This window comes from Ictidomys tridecemlineatus, chromosome 5, assembly GCF_052094955.1.
Source record: "Ictidomys tridecemlineatus isolate mIctTri1 chromosome 5, mIctTri1.hap1, whole genome shotgun sequence".
Taxonomy (NCBI): Eukaryota; Metazoa; Chordata; class Mammalia; order Rodentia; family Sciuridae; genus Ictidomys; species Ictidomys tridecemlineatus.
The window spans coordinates 29240222-29264298 of NC_135481.1; the positions used below are offsets into that span (position 1 = coordinate 29240222).

Below are 24077 nucleotides of genomic sequence, written 5' to 3' on the forward strand. Positions count from 1 at the left end.
TTGAAGTCATCTCAGTTTATTGTTTCATTTTATAGCTGGTATCAAATCTGAAAGAAGAAAATACTTTGCTGAAGCAGGAAAAAGAGACCCTTAATCACCTTATTGTGGAGCAGGCTAAGGAGATGACAGGTAAGGCTTATGTAAGCTCAACATACTATATATACACCATCCAACCTCACACCAAAGTCTTATAAGTTATTAAGTTATTTTTTCCAGTTACAAGATTACTTAGCACTTAAATATTTTTAAAAGTTGAGGCTATCATCAGTAAATTTACAGTTAGAAGTTGTAGGAGCCCCAGACATTTTGGTTGACTTAGTGCTGAACTTGTAAGCCTGGTTTCTCTGTGTACCAGTGTGAACTCATTCAGTCAATGCTATATATGATTTTTTTCAAAAGTTAATTTGCTTTATGTATGTAATTTATCAGTTATGACTTATAGAATTATTATTGATTTTGTAAGAATTCTTGAACTAGCATAGATAGATAGATAAAGGGATGTATGTTTCTATGTATATTGGTTTATTTATTTTTATTTTTATTTTAACAGTATGGGTATTGAACAGGCTTTCATGCCTGTTAGGCATGCACTCTACTACTAAGGTTCACCTCCACCCTCCACCCCCCTTTTTGGCTTATATACACTAGAATTTATTTTTTGCATTTCTGGAAGCTGTGAAGTCTAAGATTAAAGTAACAGTATATTCAATGTCTGGTGATGTCCCATTTCCTGGTTTATATAATGGTGCCTTCTCTCTGTGTCCTTACATAGTGTTAGGGGAACACAGCTCTCTGATCCTCTTTATGGGTATATATGTACAGATATATTTATATATACATATACATATAGATAGATGTATTTATATGTAAATTATAGTTATACATAGTTGTTGGGTATATTTTGATACAATCATACAGGCAAGGAATTTGTTTTCAGTCCCCATTCCTCCCACTTTGTTTCCCACCTAATTAACTGAGATTATAGGTGGGCACCACCATGCCTGACTTATTTTTATTTTTTTAAATTGATATAATTGTATATTTGTATGGGGTAAAATACAATAATTTGATATAAGTATATAATGTATAATGATCAAGTCAGAGTAACCAACATTTCTATCTATTCAAGTAGTTTATCATTTCTATGTGTGGAAAACCTTCAGATTCTTCTTTTCTGCTTATTTTATATATCATAAATTGCCATAGACCATAGTTACCCTAGTATACTATAAATAAATACCAGAACTAATTCCTTTCTTTCCTTTGTTTGATACTCATGATCTAACTTCTTTCTGTCCCTCCTCCCTACTATCCATCCTTCCCAGTATCTAGTGACCACTATTCTACTCTCTTCTATCAGATCAATTTATTTAGTTTTCACAAATGAAGAAAGCATGACAGATATCTTTCTGGATCTTGCTTATTTCTTATTTATTTTTTGCTAAACCAAGGAATATTATTCTCCTAAGATCAACCACTTTTTGCTACCAAACTAAAAATAAAATATTCAATTTTTTTAGATATGGACATTTATTCTATTTGTTGTTCGTGGTATAATTAAAATCGTGGTGATTTATAAAGTATCTCCATTTATATTAAACAATAATAATTAGTGGAAGAGAAAAGACGGGTTGGAATGAGACTATATCATATGAAAAATAGTCACTAGAACATTATAATTTTTGATGAAGTATTCAAAAAAGACAGAATGTCCTAAAGTTTTAACATGAGATACCCAGACAATAATGGTATCTTATTAGTAATGATGAAATTAAAGAAAAAGTACCGTGTATGAGGCAAATTAATGAGATTAGTTGTTAGACTGTTATAAATATTCTACAAAGAAGTAGATCCAATGATAGCTGTAAATATCCTAGAGGGGATTCACTAAGGGAATTGACTCACATGATTACAGAAGATAAGAAGTCCCACAGTTTGCAAGTTGGAGTACCAGAGAAGCTGGCAGCATGACTCAGGCCAAGTCTGAAGGCCTTAAGACCATGGAAGCTGATGGTGTAACTAACTCTCAGTCTGAGACAGAAGGCCTGAAAGCCCAGGTGACTGCTTGTGCAAGTCCCAGAATTCAAAAGCCAGAGACCCAGAGTTCTGATGGGCAAGAGAAAAACAGTATCTTGTCTGTGGAAGAAGGAATAAGAGTTGCTCTTCTATCTTTTTCATACTAAGCCCCCAGTGTGTTGGATGGTGCCTGCCCACATTGGGGGCAGATCTTTCCCACTTAGTCCAGCAGTTCACATACTGATATCCTCTGAAAACACCTCATGGACAATCCTGAAGTAATGCTTTATCAGCTATCAAAATATCTCTTAATCCATCAGAGGAATTAAGTTTGGGGTGTTGACTAGGAACTCAAGCAAATCCAGATTAAAACATTGGAGAGAAAATGAAGAATGAGTATGAAAGTTTCCATTAAGGCTGGTGGTAAGAGGCCTCTCTGTTTTTCTCCATACCACCCCTTCCCTCCCAATCAATGGATATGATGTTGAGGAAAGAGAAGAAAACCTGGAATTAGTGAACATAACTAAGTCATAAGTTCAAGAAAAGTAACCAAAAAAGAAATCAAAAGGAAAAAGAGAAAACAGAGTTCCTAACATCATGGGAAGGAGGTTTCTGGGATATAGAATGCAATGGAAAGACCAAAAATGATGAGAATACTTTTGGAAAAATATAAAACTCTACTTTGAAATTAAGGTGTTAGAATAAAGAAATAACACTGGATTTGTCTAGGGAGAATTTAGCCTGAAACAGTTTTTGCAAACTGGTGAAAATAAAAGGCAATTTATTGGGGCTGGGGATATAGCTCAGTCAGTAGAGTGCTTGTCTTTCATGCACAAGGCTCTGGGTTCAATCCCCAACACTACATACATACACACACAAAAAGCTATTTATAGAATGTTTCAGAGAACAGAAATTTCTTCATCCATTCATTTATAAATCATGAAAGCCCGGGCTGGGGATGTGGCTCAAGCGGTAGTGCGCTCACCTGGCATGCGTGCGGCCCGGGTTCAATCCTCAGCACCACATAAAAACAAAGATGTTGTGTCCGCCGAAAACTAAAATAAAATAAATATTTAAAAAAAATCATGAAAGCCCTATCCTAGTAAGCACTATGTTAAGTACAAGGAAAGCAGTGTAACAAGACACTTTCAGCTCTTGCCTGATGGAGCTGATGGAGAAAGAAATGTTGAAGCAATAAAAGCAGATAGGGCATCTTAAAATTTGCCCATAAAATACGAGGATAAAATGAGCATAGTAGTGCGACACTTAATTTTATAAAAATACCTGGTTGGTTATTTGGTTAAAATATATGGCCAAGATATGAGGCTTTTTAAAGTTTTGTTTTGTCTACAGCAGGATCTATAATCTCAAGTCTCCTAGGCAAATGCAAACTACCAACAACATAGAAGTCAGGGTGGGTGGATAAATGGGAAAGTCAGGGTTCCCGAAGCCACATATGGGAGATGGCCAAGAAGTAAATAACACAGATGACCACACCTGAGCATTTTATCTGATTAGAAACAGTAACAATACAACAGCAGGGGAGTTTGGTGGAAAATTTTAGGCTAGAACCCTGGAACTGAGTTAAGCAGACAGACACTCCAGAATAGGAGAGCCAGATCTATTCAAAGTTGCCATTTCCTAGAGAAATAGCTTTAATTTTTTGAAAGAATACATTAATTTGGACAAAATAATTTTACAAATTTCCTAAAATGGAATACCATTGGAATGCAAAAATACATGTACTTACTAGAGCTTACCTAGTTGAAGTTTATCAAGAATGTGTGGTGACTAGTGAATAAACTAGTAGATCTAAGACTATAGTAAATGGAAGAGTTCAATAGATGATTGATGTCATTATTAAGAAAAAATTATTTCATTTTTGGGTCATGCTTTTTCTTGCCTTACATTCACTAGATACTCTTTTGAAGATCACAGTGGTGCTAAAAGTAAGATCCTATGCTGATAACTAGAATCAGTGTACCTGTTACATTCAGTTTCTATGGAGCTATCTCTGGCATGCATATCCCTTTTTTTCTTTTAGAAACTATGGAGAAGAAGCTAGTAGAAGAAACAAAACAACTGGAACTTGAGCTTAATGATGAAAGGCTGAGATACCAGAACCTTCTGAATGAGTTCAGTCGCCTAGAAGAAAGATATGATGACCTCAAGGAAGAGATGACCCTCATGGTGGTGAGTCCAACACTTTTTCTTTTCTTTGAGATGAAAAATTTTAAACACATACAAAAGTAAATAGAATAGTAGAATGAACCTCCATATACTCCACAAACCCATTCCCCGGTTCCAAAATGGTCAACACATTTCTGTTTCCTCTTCTACCCTTTCCCAGCCCCATTCAGTGGTTACATTATTATAAAGTAAATCCCAGAAATCATTCAACTTTATTCATTAAGTACCTCAGTTTAGTCAAACACTTTAAAGATTAGACTAAAGAATACTAGAAAGTCAAAATAGCAGGATTTGTTTTATAGATTGAATAGTTTAATGGAAAACTTGCATATAAAGCAAATATTTATGTAATTATTCCCTCCACTGGTTTTATTGTAATTTCCAAGGTAAATTCCTACAAAAGCAAAATGCCCCTCTATTTGTAACAAATTACCTTATCTATTTCAAGGACTCATCTGCATTTGCCAGTATATACTTTTTGTATTTACAATAGTTCTCCACTCTCCCTATAATATTTACCCTGCTATCAGGAAACAGACATCTATATTTTTTTTAATTGTACTGGGGATGGAACCCAGGGGGGCTTTGCCACTGAGCTACATTCCCAACCCTTTTTTATTTTATTTTTGAGACAGGGTCTCACTAAGTTGCTTAGAGCCTTCTAAGTTGCTGAGACTGGCCTCAGACTTGAGATCCTCCTGCCTCAGCCTCCTTACTGGGATTACAGGTGTACACCAGCCAGCATCTGCCTTAAAGGCAACCTGATCGTACCAATGACCAGAAATGCTTTAAAATCTGTTATAGAAAGAAAAGTAATTTTCTATGTGTACAGTAGGAGATTTGCTTCAAATTTTATTTCCGCCTGGATCTGCTTGACAGAGTTCTTTAAAATGTGATGTCTAAAAAGTCAAAATAAGGGCTGGGGTTATAGCTCCGTGGTAGAGACATGTGAAGCACTGGATTCAATCCTCAGCACCACATAAAAATAAGTAAATAAAGATATGTGTCCATCTACAACTAAAAAAATTTTAAAAATAAGTCAAAATAAAAGAGATGATATTGATATAACACAAAAGAAATGTTCTAATAACCTTGCAGATGAGATCTAGTCTAAAAGAGGCATAAAAGCTAATATAAATCTTACATTGGACTGTTATTTCAAACCTCACTGATCTACCATGATTTATATTTGCAAAGAGACATTAGAAGTAGGAGCAGGTCACCATAATATGTCTAAAGAATCTTGTCTTCATTTCCACACTTCATTTGGCCCCACTGAAAGAATTCTTCTGTCATATTCTGATTCTTAGATTTTCTAGAGCCCTTTTTTCTCTCCTTCAGTGTTGATGTTCCCCAGAGTTCAATTCTTTGGTGTATTTGTATTTATTTACTGGGTAACCATGCCAACACTTACGGTTAACCTTTGTTTCAGCTATTGTCAGAGCTAAGCTTTGTATTCTACCGGGCATTTCTGAGACCACTACCTATTTGAAATGTTAATAAGCAGCATTGGAAAAGAAATGATTCTGAGGTCAAATAATCAACCAAGTTAAACAGATTTTTTTCTATAGACTTTCTCAGATTCATTAACAGTATATACCTTGTGAGTCAAAGAAAATAAAATGAGAGAAATGTGTGCCATATACATAATCACTGAACATATTCTAGAGATATCTTGAGGTTATGAGTCTGTTTAATCAACAGGGTAGTCATCTCTCTAGAAAAGTCCCTCCAATAATAGCCATCCCCCAGCAACTTAACACAGCTATGCCGAAGTCTGGCTTGGCACAAATCAGGAGCCACTTGTCAAAAAGAAACTAACTTTATTTTTAGAACTACAAACGCCAAACAAAACAGCTCCAGGGAAAAACCCTCAGAGCCCAACTGCCACCACCGGCTTCCACAAGCCTCTCTCCCCCACACCAGCCTTTTCCTCCCACAATCCTCCTCCTCTTGAGGCCGATTGGCTGGGTTGCGTGGGCAGAGCCAAAGAAGTCACCCAATGAGCAGCTCCGTGGAGGAGCCAATCAGCTAGATGTTGCTGGGGCAGCTGTGAGCCAATCATCAGCTGGCAGTCTGAAGGGCAGGGAAACAGCCCAATGAACATCACCGCAGAGGAGCCAATCAGCTAGATGTTGCTGGGGCAGTCTGAAGCTTGCTGGCAGCTGGAAGTTTGCTGGGGCCCCTTTGGCTGTGGCTCTCAACATCTCCCCCTCTCTGTTTAAACAACAAGCATGTGGCTTATGGACCGTGTCTGCCTTAGGTTGTCCAATACATATGGTCCTTACCCGTCTTCGGATGAGCTGACCTCAGGGCGTCAGCCTCCTGTCTTAGGTTGGTACCATTGTAATTGGATCTTACCCGTCATTGACTACCGGTCCAGTACAGCCACACCTGTGGAGAGGTCTCAGCGGGGGGGGGGTGAGGTTCTTTGCCTCACCTCTGTTGACCCCCAAATTTTAGCTGAATGATCATGACAAGCAGAAGGGAGGAAGATATACCAAGTCAATTGACGGTTCTGTAAGCAGTTCAGTGTAAGTTCTGTAAGCAGTTCAGTGATGGCTATTGCAGAAACTGTAGATTAGTTTTATCTTTGTCTTCACCGGCACAGGGATGAAGATAGGAATTCTGGCAATAATGACTAAAGAAAAAATTAGGTAACATTCCAGAAGACACTAAAAGAAAACAATTTTCTTAACAATTTATATTATCTTCATCGGCACTGGGATGAAGATAGAAATTCTGGCAATAATGGCTAAAGAAAAAATTAGGTAACATTCCAGAAGGCACTAAAAGAAAACAATTTTCTTAAAAGAAAACAATTTTCTTAACAATTTATATTATAGTGAAGAGAATTATTAAATATAATGAAAACTAAAGGTGAGAGTAAACAAACAGATCTGTTAACCTCCTTTTTGTTTACATATTAAAACAATTCTTAACAGTTATTTACCCAATTTAAATTAAACCATTTAAATCACGTGAATAAAAAAAAAATATTTGGATCCATCTTTTCATGAGCGCTCATCATATATGATATATAGAAATATGTACATTGGACATACGTACATTCAAACATATAACACAAAACACAAGTGTGCACACATAATATAATACATACAACACATAACACAATAGTAAAGGCCTTATAACTTTTTACAGGTAAAATCTCTATTGCAATGTTTAAAAACTCTATAGTCAAAAAAAAAAAAAATAGAACTGATCAGCAAAACATTAACCTAGGTCTGTATGAGCTCAAAAAAATAAAATAGAACTTCATGATATGGGAAAGGGCAATAATAAAATAGATATTGAAAAAAGCATCCTGGTTCTGTCGCAGATGTAAGGATAGCCAAATTGGAGTTTTGGATATCAGCTATTATGGATTTGAGCTAAATCATCTTCTTTTTGGTCTGTAGAAATCGCTTTAGTTAATCTCTCTGGAATCCAAATCGGCTGCTGTTCTCTCTGTGGAAACACAAAAACAGACCCCCGACTCCAGACAATCACTGGGTCAGGATTTTAGTTAATCTCTCCGGAATCCAAATCAGCTGCTGTTCTCCCTGTGGAAACACACAAACAGGCCCCCGACTCCAGACAATCACTGGGTCAGAACCTTGGTTAATCTCTCTGAAATCCAAATCGGCTGCTGTTCTGGGTCAGAACCTTGGTTAATCTCTCTGGAATCCAAATCGGCTGCTGTTCTTCCTGTGGAAACACACAAACAGACCCCCGATTCCAGACAATTACTGGGTCAGGACCTTTCCATTGTCCTGTTAGAATATCTTTCCAAAGTACCTTGGGCTTATGTACATTTTTTGGACACATATGCCTTTCTGCAGCACTAAGTCCTGATGAATCCAAATTTAAAAAGTTTAGAGTAAAAAGCGTTATTTTAAGTTTATCTTTGGGGAATATATACCCCTTCCCAATTCCATCTTTTTGCTTTAATAAGTACATTTTAATAGTTTGATGAGCTCTTTCAACTATGCCTTGACCCTGTGGATTGTATGGGATTCCTGTTATATGAGTAATGCCAAATGATGAGCAAAATTGTTTAAAAGAAGTAGACGTATAACCAGGGGCATTATCTGTTTTTAACTGTTTTGGAATGCCCACAGTGGCAAAATTTTGTAAGCAATGAGCTATAACATCTTTAGTTTTTTCGCCGGCATGAAGGGAGCCCATCAAAAATCCAGAAGAAGTATCAATTGTAACATGCAAATATTTTAATTTTCCAAATTCTGGCAAGTGTGTGACGTCCATCTGCCAAATATGGTTAGGCATCAATCCTCTAGGATTGACTCCAAGATTAACTTGTGGTAAAAAGGTCACACAATTTTGACATTGTTTTATTATTTGTCTAGCTTGTTCCTTAGTTATTTTAAAACGCTTTTGTAAAGTATTAGCATTGACATGGAATCTTTCATGAAAATTTATAGCTTCTTCTAGTACAGAGAAAATATGTATGTCACGTGTAGTTTTATCTGCTAAATCATTGCCTAAACTAAGGGCTCCAGGCAATCCTGTATGTGCCCTGATATGTCCTATAAAGAATGGATCTTTTCTGTCCCAGATTAAACTTTGTATAGTGGAAAACAAAGAGAAAACAGTAGAAGAAGGGGAAATTCTACCAGCATCTTCAAGGGATACTATAGCATTAACTATATACTGGCTATCAGAAAATAAATTAAATACAGAATCTTTAAACATCACAAAAGTTTGTAATACTGCATTAAGCTCTACCTTTTGAGCTGATTGTTTGGGTACTAAAAATGTAAAAGCTTGATCAGGTGTAACTATTGCTGCTGTACCATTATTTGACCCATCAGTGAATATATTTGGAGCATTCATGATAGGTGTTTTTCTTGTCATTTTTGGAAAAATTACAGGATGCAATGACCAAAAAGACAATAAAGGATTAGATGGTAAGTGGTTATCAAATGAAACATTAGATTTGCACATTATTATTGCCCAAGTATTTAACTCATTAGCTAATTCATCAATTTGATTCATAGTATATGGAGTAATAATTTTATGGGGAGAAATTCCAAACACTGCCTTTGCTGTTTTTATTCCTTTGAGTATTAATTGTCCTACAGCCTCAGGATACCTAGTAAGAATAGTGTTAGGAGAATAAGATAAATGTATCCATAATAATGGACCTTCTTGCCAAAATACTCCTGTAGGAATATATTTTGTTGGTAGTACAATAAATAATAAAGGCAAACTTATATCAATTCTATCCAAATGCATATTTTCCATATATGTTTCAATGATTTTTAATGCCTTTCTTGCTTCAGGCGTTAACATTCGGGGTGAATTTGGATCTGATGGACCTTTTAGGATATCAAATAAAGGTCCCAATTCTCCTGTTGGAATACCTAGATAAGGCCTTATCCAATTTATGTCTCCTAATAACTTTTGAAAGTCATTAAGTGATTTGAGTTGATCTACTCGTATTTGAATTTTTGGTGGACGGACCATGGTTGAGGATAATAGAACTCCTAAATAATTAATTGGAAAATTTAATTGCACTTTATCTATTGCTATCTCTAGATTATAATTTTTTAATAAGTTTGTAAGTGTGGCATAACATTCTAGCAATGTGTTTTTAGCTTTGTGTGCCAATAACACATCATCCATATAGTGAAATATTTGTAGTTCAGGATTTTGATTTCTAAGTGGCTGGATTACTTTGTTAACATAAATTTGACACATAGTTGGGCTGTTAGCCATCCCTTGAGGGAGTACTTTCCATTCATATCTCTGATCAGGACCTTCATGATTTAGTGCAGGGATAGTAAATGCAAAACGTGGACTATCCTCAGGATGAATTGGAATTGAAAAAAAACAATCTTTAATATCTATAACTAAAACATACCAAGTTTTTGGCAAAGCAGACAATTGAGGAATCCCCGATTGAGCAGGTCCCATAATGACCATTTCATTGTTAATGGCTCTTAAATCTTGCAGTAATCTCCATTTACCAGATTTCTTTTTGATGACAAAAATGGGAGTATTATGGGGAGATACAGAAGGTTGTATATGTCCTTCCGCTAATTGTTGTTTGACCAGATCATGGGCTACTTGTGTCTTTTCTTTAGTCAAGGGCCACTGAGGAACCCATACTGGTCTTTCTGATTTCCATGTAATTTTTATTGTCTCAGTGGCCCTTTGTGAAAATCCAACCCATGTCTGTCTGTTCCTTGATCTATTTGTATTGGTGCTGCTATACATTGTTCTTGTCTTTCTAATCTTTTTCCTTTCCTAAAACCTTGTCTAGCCATAATAGTGGGTGCATTTTGATTGATATTATTTGTTAATGTCAAACCTAATTGATCTAAGACATCTCGTCCCCATAAATTTACGGGAAGATGATCCAATACATATGGCTGTATAGTTCCTTCACATCCTTCAGGATCCTTCCAATCTAATAGCATTGCACTTCTATCGGGATTAGTCGCCACTCCTAGGCCTCGAAGCGATTGAGTGGCTTGTTGTAATGGCCAATGTTTTGGCCATTCTTGACGAGAGATGATGCTAAGATCTGCACCTGTATCCAGTAGCCCATTAAATTCATGTCCTTGAATATTTAGTTTTAGCATGGGGCGAGAATCTAAATTTAAAGAAAGCATAGCCCAATCTACACCTGTGGAGCCTAATCCCTTGGAACCTCTTTCTACAACATGACTGGAAAATTTATCATGTAGGCTTGGTATTATTAGTAACTGTGCTATTCTATCTCCTGGTGAAATTACTGATATACCCTTTGGAGAACTGGCTATAATTTTTATTTCACCTTCATAATTGGAATCAATTACCCCAGGACTTATCAAAAGTCCTTTTAGAGTAGAAGAGCTGCGTCCCAATAATAAGCCTACTGTTCCTTTGGGAAGAGGTCCTTTTACCCCTGTGGGAATGATTTGAACTCCCATCTCTGGAGTTAGTACTGATTTGGTGGAGGCGCAGATGTCCAACCCTGCGCTCCCTCTGGTTTGTCTGATGAGGGATCTGATGTGCTGGGCACTACCCTGATGGGGTTGCTGGGGTTGCTGGGTTCCTCCAGTGCTCCGTATATTTGTGGTTTGGGGCCCCGGAGCATTGGGGCCCCCTGTCCATTTTTTGGCAACGGAGCCCGATGCCTTTGTCCACGATATTGTGGATAAACACCTTGTCCTTGTTCGTTTTTTGATAATGGAGTAACCTCTATGGTGGTTTGAGGACGGTATTCATTAGCCCAATATAATGGAGTACCCTCTATGGTGGTTTGAGAACGGCATTCATTAGCCCAATGTCTCCCTCTACGGCATCGTGGGCAAATACCCGGTATTCTACTTGTTTGATACCTAGTTTTGTTAAACCCTCCTCCTATGGGGCAATTCCTTTTAAAATGTCCTGTTTGTTGACAATTGTAGCATGTTCTTGGCCTGGCATCTAAAGCCTGTTTTACTGCAGCTGCCACAATTTGCCCTTGTTCATTAATGTCTCTGGCATCTAAAACCTGTTTTACTGCAGCTGCCACAATTTGCCCTTGTTCATTAATGTCTCTGGCATCTAAAGCCTGTTTTACTGCAGCTGCCACAATTTGCCCTTGTTCATTAATGTCTCTGGCATCTAAAGCTTGTTTTACTGCAGCTGCCACAATTTGCCCTTGTTCATTAATGTCTCTACATAATTTAATATATGTGTTTAAATCTTCCTGTTTCCATGGTCTAATGATATCTCTACACCAACGATTCGCTTGGTCATAAGCCAGTTGTTTTATAAATGGCATTGCTTGTTCTGTATTCCCAAAAACTCTGGTAGCTGTTTGAATAAGCCTATCTACAAATTCAGCGTAAGGTTCATTAGCTCCTTGTATTATCTTAGATAATTGACCTTGTAAACCTCCAGGTTCTTGTAAAGACTTCCATGCCCTAACTGCATCTACAGCAATTTGTAAATATACACCAGGATCATATGCAAGTTGTTGCTGCCGATCCTCATAAGGTCCCTTTCCTAACAACATATCTAGATTTCTCTGAGGATAACCAGCTGCTGCATTTCGACTAGCCGTCTCCTTGCAAAATTCCTCATTGGCAACCTTCCATAACAGGTATTGTCCTCCATTTAGCACAGCTTTACACAAACTAGCCCAATCTGCTGGCGTCATGCTTAAGTTGGTAATGGATTCGACCAAGCTTACAGTGAAGGGTGCTTGAGGACCATAGGTTGCTACAGCCTCTTTTAGCTCCTTCACTGATTTGAAATTTAAACCCTGGTAAGTTCGCTGCCCTCCTACCTCAAATACAGGGCATACTTGAGATCCTGTCTCAGGATCCAAACTATCAACTGCGGGGGTTGGGAGTCTCTTAGCATATGGAGGTGGTGCTGTTGATTGGACACTTATGCCCTCTGGTGATAGAGTGCTGTTAGTAGCAGTCTCCTGTAGAGGTGGCGCTGTTGGTTGAACACTTATGCCCTCTGGTGATAGAATGCTATTAGTAGCAGTCTCCTGTAGAGGCGGTGCTGTTGGTTGGACACTTACGCTCTCTAATAAAAGGGTCTTATTAGCAGTCTCCTGTTTTAAATTTTCCCCTGATAGATTTTTCTGCTCTAAACTTCCTTCCTCTGTCTCACTATCTCGAAAGACCTTCTCTTTTACTTGAATCTTTTCCTCTTTCTGACTAGCTCGAGCTTTTACTTGAATCTTTTCCTCTGTCTGACTAACTTGAGAGACTTCCTCTTCTACTTGAATCAATATGTCTTCTTCTTCCTCTACCTCTGTCTGAACTGAAGGCTTTGGACTAAGCAAACTAGATACCAACGTCCACAATGACAATGTGCCAACTGGCAGAGTCCCTGGGTTGTTCTTTTCTATTCTTTTTAAATCTTCACCATGATGGTTCCATTGTGATATATCTAACAACCCCTCCTTAAAAAGCCATGGGCTATATTCTTGTATTACATCAACGTATGCCCTGACTGCTCTTGGTTTTACTGGGAAGCTTCCTTCCTCTAACAATTTACTTAACACTCTTTCGGTTTGTTTTTTACTAATTGCTGATCCCGTATTTCTACTATAATACAACCCAACAAGATGACGCCAAACAAAACCGAGACAGAATCCAATAAAAAGGGAACCACACAAAATCATTATAACAGCCTTTCTATCCTCCTGACATATGCATCCGTCCTTTCTCCCTATCTGTTCCTCAAACGCAAATAGTTTTTCCTCAGATGTGAGTGGTTTGTCTTCCCTCTTACTCATCTCCAGGGACAGGAAAGTTAAAACAAAAACGAAGCAAAACAAAAGAGGAGACTTAGAATGGCTCCCCATCCTCTCGCCCTGCCCTCAGGGGCGAGCAGTTTACTTACCCTCAGTTGCTCCCCGTGCGAGCCACCAAATGCCGAAGTCTGGCTTGGCACAAATCAGGAGCCACTTGTCAAAAAGAAACTAACTTTATTTTTAGAACTACAAACGCCAAACAAAACAGCTCCAGGGAAAAACCCTCAGAGCCCAACTGCCACCACCGGCTTCCACAAGCCTCTCTCCCCCACACCAGCCTTTTCCTCCCACAATCCTCCTCCTCTTGAGGCCGATTGGCTGGGTTGCGTGGGCAGAGCCAAAGAAGTCACCCAATGAGCAGCTCCGTGGAGGAGCCAATCAGCTAGATGTTGCTGGGGCAGCTGTGAGCCAATCATCAGCTGGCAGTCTGAAGGGCAGGGAAACAGCCCAATGAACATCACCGCAGAGGAGCCAATCAGCTAGATGTTGCTGGGGCAGTCTGAAGCTTGCTGGCAGCTGGAAGTTTGCTGGGGCCCCTTTGGCTGTGGCTCTCAACACAGCTACTTCTTCCTGCTAGGCAAATCTCTGCCTGCTGTCCATTCTGCTCCCAGCAGTGCTCCAAGAATAGCTTAGAGTCTTGATTTCTTATTTTTGGCCCTTAATTCTCTTCACTGAATGCCTGTGACTCACTCTCATTCCTTTTGGGTCACAAAATGGTCAGAGAAAGGAAAAAGAAAAAGTCATATGGAAGAAGATCAAAGGTTCTTTGCTTCCTACTCAGCTGTTCATTAGGTACCATTTCCTAGCTCCAGATATATAATCAAGATTGTAGAAGTGCAGAGAGTATCTGCCAAGAATTGCAAAGAATAAAAATTTGACTTTAAAATTTAGGACAACTAAAATATTAATGGCAATATTAAATATTTTAATGTTTACATTAGCTAACAAATGGGTCTTGGCTAATAGTTCATTGACACTGTTTGCAAATGGTGTTCTCAGTGCTGCAATCCAGAGATAATGAATCATTTTGTAGTAAATAGACTCCTCGAGTGGATGGAGGGAAGGGAATTTATAAGACTGCCCGAAAGGCTTTCTGTAATCTATGTGATGTACACACCAAAGAACACTGGTGAGTTAACTGTCACTGATTGCCAGGACATAGAATTGTTGACCTAGCTAGTATAAGAAGTGTTGTAGATTTTTTTTCTCCAAAAACATTCAGTTTCCCAGGTATTATGGGAGCAGAGGCAATGTAGAAAAGACTGATCCAGGGCTGAAGAGTTTCAAGCTAACAATAAAAGTAAAATGAGTCAAGGGAATCCAGAATTATGAAGTAAAGATAAATAAATTCCAAGTAAGGAGGAAATCATGTCAACAATCATAATAAAACAGTTTCTGGGGGGAAAAAGTTACTACAGGAGAAATGATAGATAAGTAGCAAAAGAGAAGCAAGATGTGAATCTTGAAAGAACATGATAATTAAGTCAAGTGCATTGTCCTTGTAATTGAATACACAATGAACAGGGGAACAGAATCCTAAAAACTTGGAAACCCAAAGGTCACTACAAGGAAGTTGTTGAATTATTGAAGATTTTTTCAACAATTACAGCAGTAGCAGTTAACATTAATTGAATGCTTGTTATGAGCCAGGCACTTGTTGAACTCTACTTGCACACTCGTATTTCATCCTCACATAAATCCTACCAAACAGATGATAATATTAGCTCTTTCATCCTAGTGATGAAACTGAGGCCTCAAGAAGTTTGATAGGGACAAGTAAGTGGCATAGCTAGGATTCTTACCTAGGTCTTTCTTGTGTTTCAAACCCAGAATACGTAAACATTGCCCTGGGCTAAAAGTTACATTAAATGACATAGCAGGACTGGAGATGTGGCTCAGTGGTAGAATACTTATCTAGCAAATGGCAAGTCCCTGGTTCAGTTCCCGGCACTGCAAAAACTATAAAGGTATTCATTGTTTAGTGATAAGTGCATGTGGAATAAATAAGGATCTATTTATTTAGCAGCAGCACTAGGGCTCAAACCCAAGGCCTCACACATGCTAGGCAAGTCCTCTACCACTGAGCTATATTCCTCAGTCCTTTCCCATTTTTAATAAGCTTGTTAAAAATCTTTGGGTGTTTATATGAACCCACTTTTTATTATTAATGACATAGCGCTTTATTAAATAAATGTTATCCCATTCAGCTGTAGAATTTGGCTAGAAATCTTAAGTGATAGGCACTCTTATTTAAAGCAAATGGAATCAGGTTGGCCTTTGGCTTCATGTTTGGTGATTCTCCCCTCTAGCATACACCCCTGCTTCTATATCGTTTCAGAGGCTCTGGGGTTTTCTTTGGATCTTCTCTCTACATTGGATGCACATTGGGCTGGCCTAAGGCTGTATTTGCTTAACTTTTTTATTCCCCATAAGCTTTTGAACATTGATTTTTCATAGTGATATATATCATAAAGGTATCACCTGGACTTCCTGAATTATTAACCCTCAGGGGTTTTCAGAGGATTCTTAGAGCAGTTTTCTTACTTTCCCCAGTGTGGCTTAGCACTCAAAACTTTAAAGACCCAAAGGGTCTCTGCTGATAATAGTTTTCATTTGGGTGCTGGGTTTTACAACTGTTCTTGTCACAATATGCTTGTATACCTTTCTTTGAGAAGAGGTGACCCTTTGTAAGGATCTGACCAAGATGGCATGAAACAAATCTGGGCATCAGTACAAGTCAGTGAGGGAAGATGAGAACTAAGGAAAGGTGACTGTTGCCTTAACTATGTCTAGTTTAATAATGTATTAATTATATTTGGGTTATTTGCCTTGCAGAATGTGCCTAAGCCTGGACACAAGAGAACAGACTCCACCCATAGCAGCAATGAGTCCGAATATACCTTTAGCTCTGAAATTGCAGATACTGAAGATATTCCATCAAGAACAGAGGTACATTTTAGATGCTTGTGACTAAAACATGGGATATGACCATGCTATTGTTAATAGGGATCATTTCTAATACATAACTTGTAGGCACTTAATTAGCTGTGTACATATATACTTACTGCATATGTTTTTGTCAATGCACATATGAACTTTTTAATTTTATCTTATTTACTTTTTTGTGCTAACATGTACTGAACCCACGGAGCTATGTACCCTCAGTCCCACATTTTAATTTTTAATATAATTTTAATGGCAATAGTTTCTTTTAAGAATTCCCTTTTACACCTTAACATATTTCATGTATTAAGAAAAAAATCTAGGCTATTGTGAATTTATTTCTGGCTGTGATAAGTTATAAATAAACTAAGCACTTTGTCCTTCAGTATTCTAAATACGAGTACCAAAGAATTTAACAAAACTTTTGCCTATGTTTTATGCTAGTTTTTAACCAATGTAATTTTCTTCCACAAAAATTAAGGGGAAATAATTTAGAAATATACTGCAATTGTGCTATGTTATATAGTATGAAACTAAAATGATGTGTTATTTTAATTGCAAAAATACAGTGGCTTTAAGTTATATTGTTCCCAACCAGGTCTCAGCTCTCCTTTTCAAATATGATATTAATTTCAGGCACAGCTGTTCTATTTTTATCATAATTTTTTTTAAAAATGGCCAAGTCAGAAATAGACTTGTTCTGGCAAAATAGCTAAAGAAATTAAATGCTTCTCTCCTTTCTTGTCTTAGTTTTACTTAAGAAGGAAGAGTTTCTGCCACTTCTTTCTGATAATTTTGAAGAAAATGTCATGTAGTTGGATTGTCATATAACACATGAGACTTATAGTTTGTTCAAATTCACAGCTTTTAAGTGCCAGAGCCAGTAGTCAGTCTGAGGCTCATCTCTCTGGAGTTCATGTCCTTTGCTATATCATACTCTACTGCCTTCATCCAAGCATTCTGCATTACAATTCTCCTGTCTTTCATTTCTATTGCTAACATATGTCTGGGCTCATGTATCCAAAAGTGTGAACAGTACATAGTGGGGTTGGGGTTGTACCTTATTGTCTAGTGGCCTGAGGATAACTGCTAGCATCCCAAATTTTAGTGCTTTGAAACAGCAATTTATTATTGCTTATTATTCTGTGGGATTTAACTAGGTAGTTCTATTCCATGTAGTGGTAAAGGAGTGCCTTATGTGGTTATAGTCAGCCAAGTTGTTTAGATTGTCTACTTTGGAACTTTGTCTTTGCGGCAAGTAGGTGGGTTCTAAGAGTTCAAGAGTAAAAGAGGTCCCATAAGAATGACCCAGTGTCAATTTTGCCACATGGTAGTCAAAGCAAATTATAAAGCTACTCTACATTCAAGGAGCAGAAAATAGATTATCCATCTGTCTGTCTGCCTCTCTGTCTCTCTGTTGGGTGAAAGTACTGGGTACCATCTCTTGATGAGAAGAAAGGCATGTATGTTTGGAAGAACCATTGGTGGACTGATGGCCTTGACCATCTCTCTCTCTCTCTCTCTCTCTCTCTCTCTCTCTCTCTCTTTTTTTTTAGTACTGGGATTGATCCCATGGGCACTTCACTGAGCTACATTCCCAGCGCATCCCCCCTCCCCTGCTTTCTTGAGACAGAGTCTCACTAGCTTGCTTAATGTTTTCCTGCTGAGGCTGGCTTTGAACTTGTGATCCTACTGCCTCAGCCTCCCACTGGGATTACAGGTGTAAAGTTAGACTTTGAAGATTTCAAAATTAGGATTTCTGTCTGGGGATATAACTCAGTTGGTAGAGTGCTTGCCTTTGCATGCACAAGGTTATGGGTTCAATCCCCAGCAGCACACACACACACACACAAAAAAAATCAAAATTAGGATTTCTGAGCTTCTAATGGATATGAAAGCTTTAGGACTGCAGGTTTTTGGTCTCAATGAGAGTTTATAAACCATCCACTTAAATGTAATATCACCTGAGTAGCTCCTGCATGGTAAGAAGTCATGACAAAAGGAACGTGTCTGCTAGAAAGATTCTGTAGATAATTCTGAGCAAGGAGAGCTTTTGTTAATGTTTTAGACTGAAGGTGTTATTTTTTTTTTTTTAATATTTTTTACTTGTAGGGGATGCAGTTGTGGCTCAGTGGCAGAGTGCTTGCCTAGCCTGTGTGAGGCACTGGGTTCAATTCTCAGCACCACATATAAACAAATAAATGAATAAAAGTCCATCAATAACTAATAAAAATAAAAAATACATATATATTTTTTTTATTTGTAGATGGACATAATCCCTTTATTTATTTATTGTTGTGTGGTGCTGAGGATTGAACCCAGTGCCTCCCACATGAGAGACGAGTGCTCTACCACTGAGCCACAATCCCAGCCCAGGATGTTATATTTTTAACTCCAAAACTCTTACATACTTCATCTAACTTTTACTCATAAGTTTTTGTCAGGGTCTCTGCTCTTGTCAGGTTTTCTCAAGATTCTTAAAGATTTTAGGGAAGGGTAAACTTTATGTTTCTAATTATTGCCTGTTTTCTGCTGAAATTTTCTCAAGTTGAGAGATTAAAGTGGGATTTAGTACAGTTTTTGTCTTTATCGAATGATGAAATATGATTATACTCATCAAATTGCAGACAGATCTTGGAGTGTTGTGCACTTTCCTTCTCATACACTAACCCCCCCAGCAGTAGGTCCTGTACCCAGAAGTCTTTCTGTAATAGGCATGCTTTTCACTGAGCTAGTCATGTTTGTAAATAGTCTCTTGTGACTAAATGCATACATCTGCAATGTAGCTGACTTTGGTTTGAACTCTCTGTTTCCCATGGAGAGACTAGTAATATTTCTCCCTCAGACTGAGTCAATAACCTTAGCCTCAGTCTCTCTGTGCTTCAGTTTCCCCATCTGTGAGGAGGGGATGCTATTATTATCTTAACTTACAGTGATGTTTTAATATTAAATGGATTAATTTTTATAAAGTGCTTGGAATAGTGTCTGATACATAGTAAGTATTCAATAAATAAATTATTTTGCTCTAATAACAGGCTTCAGTGATCATCCTCCCAATTCTGTATGTGGTCAGGGTCAGAAAGGTTTATATCTATATAACTGATAATAGAAAAAGATTGTTTATCAGAAGAGAAGATGGGCAAGAAAGAGGTACTTTAGAAGACTATGTGTAGCTATTAATTTCTACTTCTAAATGGTCACAGCTTCCAGGTCAGAGTTTCTTCTTGCAACTACTTTTGTAGTGGCCAGATTTACAAATTGCCCCTTAAAAATACAATATTGATTCCTGTAATATTCCTAAGTTAAGACTTTTTAAATTTTTTTAATTAAAAAATAGAAATCCTTCAGACTTTTGGAACAGAAGTCCACCTCAGTCATGTAATAACAGCAAACTTTGATGTAAAAAAGGAATTCATATTTTTCAAGCTTTGCCAAACCTTGATTTATTGTCATGATGGCACCTCCTCTGCTATTTCTTCTGAAGAACCTGATCTAACATGCCAGCTCCACTTGCCTTACAGCCCTTCCCACATTTCCAGCATCTTCATGGGCTGGGTTTACATTGTTTCAGAACCATTGCTTCTCCTACCTCTCCTAGTAGCTGTTGATTAATTATCCCAGTTCTGCTTTTATTCTAACTTCTTGATACCTTCACACCAAGACAAGGGTCCACCATAACTTTTCTCAATTTTTTCGTTAGGAATAATTACAGAATAACTGCCAGGTATATCGTAATTTTGTAAAAAACTTCTCTTATCTTCTGATAGTCCCCAGATGAGAGATTGGTATTACTTTTTAGGTTAATTTCAAAGCTTCACTCTCTTCATAAGGCCTCAAGTGACAAAGTCCTTGCTAAAGAAGGAAAGCAAAACAAAATACCAGACACTTCTCTATGCAAGATTATTCTTGCTCATGTTTATAGAGAGGATAAATGACATCTCTTTAATTAGATGTGTCATTAGGGATAAGAATGGACACCATCCAGAGAGCTCTTAAGTAATTATCAATATTTATGCCTCAAGTAGTTTTTCCTTTGGCAAATGTTATCTTTTATGTTCTGCCACCTCCTGTTTTATTATTCCTATTTGTAGAATTTTGCTCTTATCTAGCAATCAAATAATTCTATAAGGAGCTTTAATTGATATCTAAAGATGCAAATCTACCCCATCTCATTTTAATAAGATTTCTTTTTAAATGCCCATTCAAGATTAGAAGAACAAGTTTCAATTGATGACATTTTAGATACTATGAATGGATCATTATCTTCACTAATAGGATTCTATTATAGTTTTTAAAAGATTAAATAAACACTAAAAATATATAATATGGAATGTTTGAATTATAAATAAACTAAAATATAGGTGTTTATAGGATATATAAAAATGAATATTGGGGGGGGGCAAGGTGCTGGGGATTGAACCCAGGGCCCCCACATGGTAGGGAAGTGCTCTAGCATTGAGCTACACACCCAGCCCTAGAAATAGATTTTTATATGAATGAAAATTTTTTTTAAAGAGAGAGTGAGAAAGAGAGAATGAGAGAGAATTTTTTTTAATATTTATTTTTCAATTTTTTTTTTTGGCGGACGCAACATCTTTGTTTGTATGTGGCGTTGGGGATCGAACCCGGGCCGCACACATGCCAGGCAAGCGCACTACCGCTTGAGCCACATCCCCAGCCCAAGAATGAATGAAATTTTATAGTAGTTTTGAGACAAGATGTTATATCTGTTAAATTAGAGCAGACTTTCTGGTAAAGATCCTAGACTATCAATTCACACTTCTTAGTTCATTTTTTTTTTTTTTTGCGGGGGATTGGTGCTATTGGGGATTGAACTAAGGGGCACTTAGCCATTGAGCCATATCCCCAGCCCTATTTTGTATTTTATTTAGAGACAGGGTCTCACCAAGTTGCTTAGCAACTTGCTTTTGCTGAGGCCAGCTTTGAACTCACAATCCTCCTGCCTCAGCCTCCCAAGCCACTGGGATTACAGGCATGTTAGATTTAATGTAGAGAAAAAAGAGTATTGAATATGGGCATGTATGCATGTCAGTGAACAAATGAGAGATAGGCAGAGGGAGAGAGAGAGGGAGAGAGGGAGAACAACTTACCCAGCACCTTGCCTCTCCCCTCCAAATTACAGTTGATTCTTCTTAGACCTTTTTAAAACTGGTGTGACATTGCTCAAAATTCATTAAAGACTAAAGGTAGCTAATGGATATAAAATTTCTGGAAATATAAAAATTACTCAACCTTCTGAAAAGTCAAAGAAATGCAAATGAAAACAACATTGAGATGCTACTTTTGCTTTAACAACTAGCTTAATTTTTTTTTTTTATTTCAGCAGCCACTTTTATTCCAGGCAAGGTAGTGATTGTTGGTTGAAGTATAAATTGGGTCAAATTACTTGACGTAAAAGTATTAATGTTTTGATATTAATGTACTGGGATATTTATTTTAATAACATTTTAATAACAGATGCCCATTAGTAAGGTAATAGCCAAACAAACAATGATATACCTGTCTACACAGTTAAATATCATACATTTAGAAAACAGTTGTAATACAGTGGTAAGTTTAAAAATCAATACAAACTTATAATGGAAATATTATTCCAATTCTTTAAATCTACAGATGCATTTTTAAAAAGTAAGCAAATAAGGTGGGTTTTCCTCTGAACATGGAATTATGTTAGCATTTTCTTTGTTGTACTTATTTTCTAAATATTCTATAAAAGTCTGTTTTGCTTTTATATTAGAAGAACAAAAAAATGAACATTCCTTTGTAAGTGTACAATTGGAAAGACAAGATTTGCTTTCAATTCAGAATTATATTTTTACCATTTATTTAAATAAGTAAGTTGTTTTCCCTCTCTCACTCTCTCTCTACCTCTGCCTATCTCTCATTTGTTCACTGACATGCATACATGCCCACATAAAATATTCTTTATTCTCTACATTAAATCTAACATATGATGTCTCTTTTTACTTCGTTAAAACTTAAAATCTAAAGCAAACAAGTTAAAACAATTATGACACTTAGAACTTCTATGACAATAGTTATTTCTTTGCAGCTTTAATTAGTATAACTATTTTTTCTAGTAGTACTTACTGTGATTCTGTTTTGGAACCAATTGATACACTTTTTAAATGCTATTAAATTATCCTTCAGTTTATCAAGGGTTATATGTGTTTTGGCCTGTGTAACTTCTTGCTTCTCTTGACTCTCTTGTGATTTCTGGGGTTTAGGAGCCAAGCGAAAAGAAGGTACCTCTGGACATGTCCTTGTTCCTCAAGCTCCAGAAGCGGGTCACTGAGCTGGAGCAGGAAAAGCAGGTGATGCAGGATGAGCTGGACCGCAAGGAAGAGCAGATGCTACGCAGCAAGGCAAAGGTGAGCAATGCCATTCTACCCAAGAGCCAAGGATGCGCCCGGAGCAGGGAGACTGAGACTTTATATCTTATTCTTTAGTTTCTTAAATCAGAATTCAGCCCAGAAGCACCTTAATCTAGCGTGTTTGGTTAACTCTCCATTATTTTGTGTAGAACAAGTAAAAAAGAGTTAAAATGTGGCAATTACAATATATTTAAGTTTTTACTTAATTTTTTCCCCCAGGAAGAAGAAAGACCACAAATTAGAGGTGCGGAACTAGAATATGAGTCCCTCAAGGTAATGGAAAATTTCTGTTCAGGACTTTAAATACCTTACTTTGGCAAAAGACCTGCTCAGAGCCTCTCTTTTTTTTCAGAAAACATCCTTAAGAGCTGGAAAATGCACCAGTTCTTACAACCTAAGTCTTATTCAAGCACTATGTCTGGCCTATTTCCTTTTACAAATTCTATTTCATTTATACTGGACTTCATTCTAAACAGGAACAGGGGAAGCCTCTATTTGAGGCTACAGTAGTAAAGAACATGGACTCTAGTGTTACACTACCCAGGTTCAAATGTTCCATTTGCCACCATAAAAATCTGATTGGATATGAAGGGACAGACCAAAGGCATAGGAGTAGCAATCTGCTTTCCAGATATTCTTTGCCTTATATAAACATGGACGAATAAAGACTTCTCTATTATGAATGAAACCACAATTCACAAAATATTAGAATAGTGGTTCTCAAAATCTGATCCTTGGACCAACAGGATCAATATCACCTGGTAACTTGCTAGAAATGCAAAATTTTAGACCCCACACTATTATACCGTTGAATCAGAATTTCTAGGGATGGAGCCCAGCAATCTGTGTTTTAACAAGAACTCTAGGTGATTCTGATCTCATTAAAGTTTAAGAAACACTGTACCTGAGCTCAGCCATCAAAGTAAAGACTTTAATGTGTTTTCTTTTATAGAAATGAGCAATGCAAATCTGATTACCAGTGGGTGGGAAATTGGGGATAGGAGAGGGCATTCATTTTCATAGAACAGTTATTCTATTACTTGGTAAAAGACCTGATATGATGCTACACATCCAAAATTGTTTCTCTGGGAATAAATAAAAGGATATTTGATCTTTGTATATATACAAGTGTTTCACTTACAGTGTAATTGACCTTGGGTCCTGTGCTAAACAAGGCACCATGGCATTCCCACAAAAAAGTAGACTTATAAATCCCTGTCTACTTCAGTGTTTCCCAACTGGTATCTTGTGACACTTGATTT

At 37.2% G+C, this 24077-nt stretch overlaps 1 protein-coding gene across 3 annotated transcripts in view; it reads left to right on the plus strand.

The window, feature by feature from the left end:
• Myo5a (myosin VA) overlaps positions 1-24077 on the plus strand; it is a 228574-nt gene that overhangs the window by 149581 nt on the left and 54916 nt on the right. For all 3 annotated transcript variants that reach the window (XM_078049598.1, XM_078049596.1, XM_078049597.1), the window contains exons 23-27: positions 36-129; positions 4061-4209; positions 16313-16426; positions 22669-22812; positions 23035-23088. In XM_078049598.1, the coding sequence (XP_077905724.1) occupies positions 36-129; positions 4061-4209; positions 16313-16426; positions 22669-22812; positions 23035-23088 (555 nt within the window). The remainder of the gene's footprint in view (positions 1-35; positions 130-4060; positions 4210-16312; positions 16427-22668; positions 22813-23034; positions 23089-24077) is intronic.